Raw genomic sequence first — 6,000 nt, 5'->3', positions numbered from 1 at the left:
CTTTACACTTGTTCATGTGATTCTCTTCATAGGCAAAAGTATATATCAAAATATAAACAGCAAAATGTTGCATAGAAGCAAACTCTTCATATTGTCACTTGATATTTAAAATTGTCACAAGTTTTACAACTACTGAAGCAAAATTTATCTTTTTCATCGTTAAAAAGGAAATGATAAAATTCTTGTTATCCCGTCACGTCACAAAATAATCATATCTTCACAAAATGTATGGAAGCATTGTAAGACCTTCAAGATATAGTAAACGATATAGAAATATGTGAATGGCAGCTTACCTGAACAATTGAATCCACCACTGTCAAATTCGTAACCATCTAAACAGGTACATTTGTAACTTCCAACGATATTGGTACAGTCTGTGTTGTCACCACAAGGCTCTTGCAAACATTCATTCACATCTGAAACACAAATACAGCTCTTTATCCCCTTTGCATTACAAGTCACAAGATTGTAAACAGCAGTTTATACATATTTTTAGATATCGTTCAATAGTTCATTTCTTCATTTAGATATCTAAAATATTTATTTTAGTAGTTCGTGATAACGGGGTTCTTGTTAATCAGAATTTGATACTAAACCAAGCGACAGATAAATGTTTGATCCTTTAATTTACCTTCGCACAACGTTCTGTTGCCATCGACGCCGATGTAACCATCATTACAAGAGCAGTTGAATCCTCCAGGGATGTTGATACACTCTGCCTGTTTGTGACAGTCATCGATGTTTTCTCTACATTCGTCGATATCTTATTACAAGATAATAAAAAACGGCTTCTTAATAAATATTTCGGCATCATATTTAAATTTGAACCGTGCAATACACGAGTTACATACGTTGCCTAAATAAACACAAGCACGATTAATGTTTCTCAAATAAAATTTTCACCGGTGTACTAGAAGGAATGACAATTCTTATTTGTTTTGGGTCAAATGTTTTACAAGTAGTAGTGATCATTGGAAAATGTTAGGGGATGTGACGTAACAGTGTTCGATTCAAACAGTCGGTGTACATGGATAAAGAGAAGCTTCAATAGATACCACCATACCAACGTTACACCTAGATATCTAAAATACATTATCCACTACAAGTACGTGAAATTTTCGTTTCTCTGGTATACGGATATTATTAGGTATTTACTAAGAATGCTATAAAAAAGTTTTATATATTATAAAAGTTATTTTATCAGATACACAAGTCATACTTTATGGATAAAAGAATACAACGTCGTCTGATTTCCAAATACCTTTACAGTCTTTCTTGTTAGCATCGAGACGATAGCCCTCTTTACAGCGGCAAACGTAACTTCGCAGAGTATTTTCACAGATTTGATCACAAAATGGTGCACTGATGTGAAAATCTCTCTCTTCTTCACATTCATCAAAATCTGCAAAACATCCATAATCGTAATTATCATTGCATGAAATATAATTTTTCCGGACATTCTCTAATCCTGCATGTATTGCGTGATTTCAAAGAGAGGGTGCAAAATCATTATGAAAACAATCCATTGGTAGTAGACTCCACCACATAGAGAATGTATGCATCATATATTAATATTCATATAAACATTACGTTGTTGTCCGGATCTATGATATATTATTTGAATGTAAATGCGTCCATATGTATTCAAAGCATTGCGAATACAATCTCGTTTATAATCAATACAAAGACATCGTCATGTACTCACCAAAGCATTTCGTGCCATTCCCTATCAACCCTGTTGGACATTCTCCACATTCGAAACCTATTGACGGTGCTTTATTGTCGGTACAATTGACGCCAGGAAAGCATGGATTGTCTGCACATGCGTCGTAGTCGTCCTGACAGAAGTCACCAGTGTAGCCAGGCGTACAATCGCAAGTTACAACCTATTATTATTTTGAAAAGACAATGAGAACGATAATGTGTGAAAATTTCGAGCTATGTACACACAATTAGTTGATGTGGTAATATGAGCAAAAATGCATGGATAAGTTCATAAATTAGTGCAAGCTTTGCTTTGTATGCTCAAGCGTATGCAAGAGTATTCCGTATTGACACAAAGAGAGCTCTAGAACATGCCAGAAATAATAACAGAAGCACGCAGGGATTGAGCTACATATGAGCAGTATGCAAACAATAGTAGGACCAAAGGACACTTAGGTTCGGATGAGCCTGTCGCCATGTGATTCAGAACTTACAGTCCATCATTGATTGATTGACTTGGCAGTTATTTCTTCAGGAAAAAAATCTTTCAAAATGTATAGGATGCTGCAGGCAGAAAAACATGCCATGTACTTCGCTGCTTAAATTCGGCTATTTTCAGCTCAGGACAAAGTTGCTATTGCTTACCTCAAATTTTTCATTAACAATATCGGACCCTTCCACGGATACATTATAATTGCAGCTGCCACCGTTTTGGCATTTACACACTTTGACTTGAAGCACGACAGCCGTGCTGGCAACAGTGTCAGTAACAATGATTGATAGGTTGACTTTTTCTGTATCTTGAGGGGTCCATGTGAAGTTACCATCTGTGAAAAAATAACGAAGTTATTCATATTTTGTTTCAATGTACCAGTAAGTAAAATATCCAAGGATTCAGTCTAATAAGTGCGATTTAAACAGACCTAGCCTTAAGGAGTGATTTATTGCTGCGGTATGTAATAAGCCCACTTTAGTTGGTATGTGGATCTTTCGAATATCATATTTAAATATCTTGGAAAAAATCATTGTGCGCAAAAGAAAGGGAGTACTTTATCAAATATTTCGAACATAAATCATTGTATGCCATTTGAAATATTTTATTGAATATCGATCGTAAAGTTAACCGTATTTTGAGCGATAGCAATCCTGATTATTTTAATGCACTGATGTACGAAATGGGGGCATTGCTTTTACACAACTCAGTCATGTACTACACTAAATATCTGTTTTGATTCAATTGGCTTTTGACTACGATGACTACTAAGCCACGTTTCACTAATGAATGTATAATGACGAATTAAGCCGTCATTACGACAATAATAAACGACAAGAGCAAAACACCTTTAACACAAATATTCGTGTATTCGATTAAAGTGAGATTTGCGGCAAATTAAATTTACATACTTTGCAATGTAAATCCCGATACTATAGAAAAGCTTGACAAATAGCTGAACATATCAGGAATATCGTTTCGAATTCGACGGGCCCCTAATCTTACCTTGGGTAATGGAGGCGCCAGGCACATAGTCCGAAAGCATATATGCTATCTTGTCTCCTGGGTTCGGATCTGTTGCATCAAACTTCACAGAAACTGGCTTACCAACTTCCACTTGTAATAGAGAACTACCCTCAATTGTTACATTCGGAGGAAAGTTACCTATTAAAAATAACATCGCTACATGTTAACAAGCTATAATACGATTAATATTCGATCTGGATCACACTCACAACTTACGGCACCCGCTCAGCAAAATCCCCACTTGTCTCTTTTAAGGTAGTATGCGCCCCGAAAGTGAAATACTTAAACTTTTGCTCATTTCCTTAAGAAATCGTTCAATCATTCTCTTTCAAAATCAAGAATAAAATAGGGGGTCACCGTGCAAAGTTTGGTAGATTTACCGATATTTAAAATGGCCGCCATCCCTGTGTTAACTCTATGGAGAGAAAGAACATTTTGGAATTTCTAAAAACTATGCCGGTAAAAAGTTTTGATAAACCAAGAGCTTTAAAATGAACCCCACAAGTGGTATATCGGAAAAGAAGTGTAAAAGTTTGAGAGTCCGAATATCTGTCCCCGAGGCGCGATCTACCTTAAAAAAGAGTGGTTCAATAACCGAGGTAAGTTGTTACACTGACAATGGTTAAAGCGATTGCCGACAGTCTGTGTCCATATAGAACCCAGGGAGGTTGTTTTATCAATAAGAATTCGTCAGTTGAATCTCAAACCCTCGAGAAGGCGAGGGTCAGTGTTGCGTCACTACCGCTCGAGTCTGCGTAGTCTCATCGACATCCTGAGCAAATGCGATTTTTGCTGACCACTGCACTCAATCAAACCGTTTTTGTCAATTCCGAATCGTAATTAGATTACCACAAGTCACACGTGGTCTGTGGCCAGTTCAGACGTAATTCACAGCGACGTGTGTAACAGTAGTAGTACCGTGTAATGATCAAAATCGCTAGCCAAGGTATTTGTCGGGCAGGGTCCCTCCTTTGAAACAACTACAATATGTAACGCCGACCTAACAAAGCCGTGCCGAGCTCATAATGTGTGGTGTGAACCAGGCCGTAGTCCCTCGCAAGAACGTAACCCATCATGCAGTGGAGCCAAGAAATCACTGAAATCCGCCGGCGTTTCTTGATAAAGTGGAATCCGTGGAATTTTTTTGCAAACAAAAACGAAAAACTATTATGCATTAGCAAATTTATTCCTCAGTGTCGTCTACCTCCGTCAACAATATTGCATGCCTTTGCCAGACAGTTTCCAATCTTTTGCAGTGACGGTTATTACTTTCGAATAAAATTAATATAGCACGCAGATACCTCAACGCTCAATATGAAAAACTTCATCGTATAAGTAGCACTACCTTCTACGATTCCAAGTCATTGTTCGTGATTTCAGGACTCTTGAATGTATACATGGACATGCATAATGGTACTGATGTATCAGTGAAAAACATCAATTACACAATAATTAACTGAGCTGTGCTTATCATGTACGTGTCCGTGTATTTTCGAAATTTTATGAAGCGACCAAAGTTAAGCAAACTAAAAGTGACCATGAATTATTGATTATATATGACAACTCTGTTAATCTGTCAACTATGACCTTCCTGTCTCATTCAACGTGCATGTAGTCTAGGGAAACGTTATCAATTTTAGTGGTGTCCGCCACCTGTTAAAGTTTGAATTCCGGTGGCCCACCTGAATTCAGCTTCCGAACATAGAACGTTCGGCACTGGGGCCATTGTCAACTAAGCTATGGAGTACGAGTCTACGCTGACGTATGCCTCAGCAGTAGCACTCGCGTCGCTGAGCGGTCATGTCCCGTGGGAGAAAGCCGAGTCCTACTGACTCGGCAAAAAACGAAAAACAAAGTTACTTTGCTGATTCCACCAGAATTCGCATAGGTGACTAGTACAGATAGGTGCTGTTGATACATAGTATGCATAGTGGCCGCCGCGTGACGTGGTATGCGCGCATACCACGCGGCGGCCACTATGTATCGAACCACGCGTAACTATGTGGCAGACGACAAAATGTGTCATCAGAGGCAACTAATATTTTACACGTAAAAACTGATATCTGTGTGGTATTGTTTAAAAATTTAATACAACTGATTGAGAATAATGAAAACGACAAAAACTAAGGAGAAGTTTTAAAAAAGAATTACCAGAGGTAAGGACATTGATAATGATGTATATAAAGTCATCGCAGTAGGAGGTAAATTAATTGCGTCATTCGAACGTTTTTGGGCTCCTTAGAATATCGTCAATCAGCACAACAACACACTTTCGGGGGATTTCGGGTCATAACCAGAAACGATCGTAAAACTTCGGGATGTGAAAAATACGCTCGGGAAATGACATGTTTTTATCGATATCTCGCGATCCGCGCGCAGTCGCAACGTCAAATATCGACCGTTGGCATTTAAAAAATGTGTTTTAAAAATGTTACCAAGTGGGAGTGCCTCTTTAATGTCTGGTCAAACATTTAATCGCAGTGTAATATTTATCTTGTTCAAAGTCCCAGCTGATAGTTTATACTAGGTGTATACACACACCTAAATTAGTACATTCTCACAAACTTATTGTAGGTTAGGTGTTACACAATTAAAATAATGTTAACAGATAAGGCTAGTGGTCCTTTAGGGTGTGTATATGCTGGAAGTGGTGAGAGGCCTATTCAAGAAGGTTGCTTCAACGGAGTAGTTTTACGGGAAAAAGTCAATCATTTTAAGCAATATTGCAACTTTAAGGTAGAACGCACCTCGGGGACAGAAATTCGGCCTTCAAATTT

The 6,000-nt window shown here is 37.9% G+C and overlaps 1 protein-coding gene across 1 annotated transcript in view; it reads right to left on the bottom strand.

Annotated features, from left to right (window-relative positions):
• LOC139117934 (mucin-like protein) overlaps positions 1 to 6,000 on the bottom strand; it is a 47,996-nt gene that overhangs the window by 19,283 nt on the left and 22,713 nt on the right. Inside the window, exons 23-28 of the mRNA XM_070681173.1 lie at positions 3,203 to 3,361; positions 2,350 to 2,531; positions 1,706 to 1,886; positions 1,262 to 1,402; positions 632 to 763; positions 294 to 416 (exon numbers count right to left, since the gene is read on the bottom strand). Coding sequence (XP_070537274.1) covers positions 294 to 416; positions 632 to 763; positions 1,262 to 1,402; positions 1,706 to 1,886; positions 2,350 to 2,531; positions 3,203 to 3,361 — 918 coding nt within the window. The remainder of the gene's footprint in view (positions 1 to 293; positions 417 to 631; positions 764 to 1,261; positions 1,403 to 1,705; positions 1,887 to 2,349; positions 2,532 to 3,202; positions 3,362 to 6,000) is intronic.

The sequence above is a fragment of the Ptychodera flava genome, chromosome 18 (genome assembly GCF_041260155.1).
Source record: "Ptychodera flava strain L36383 chromosome 18, AS_Pfla_20210202, whole genome shotgun sequence".
In the NCBI taxonomy this organism is placed as follows: domain Eukaryota; kingdom Metazoa; phylum Hemichordata; class Enteropneusta; family Ptychoderidae; genus Ptychodera; species Ptychodera flava.
The sequence above is the reverse complement of the archived record's forward strand: the minus strand, read 5'-3'. Positions and strand labels throughout refer to the sequence as shown.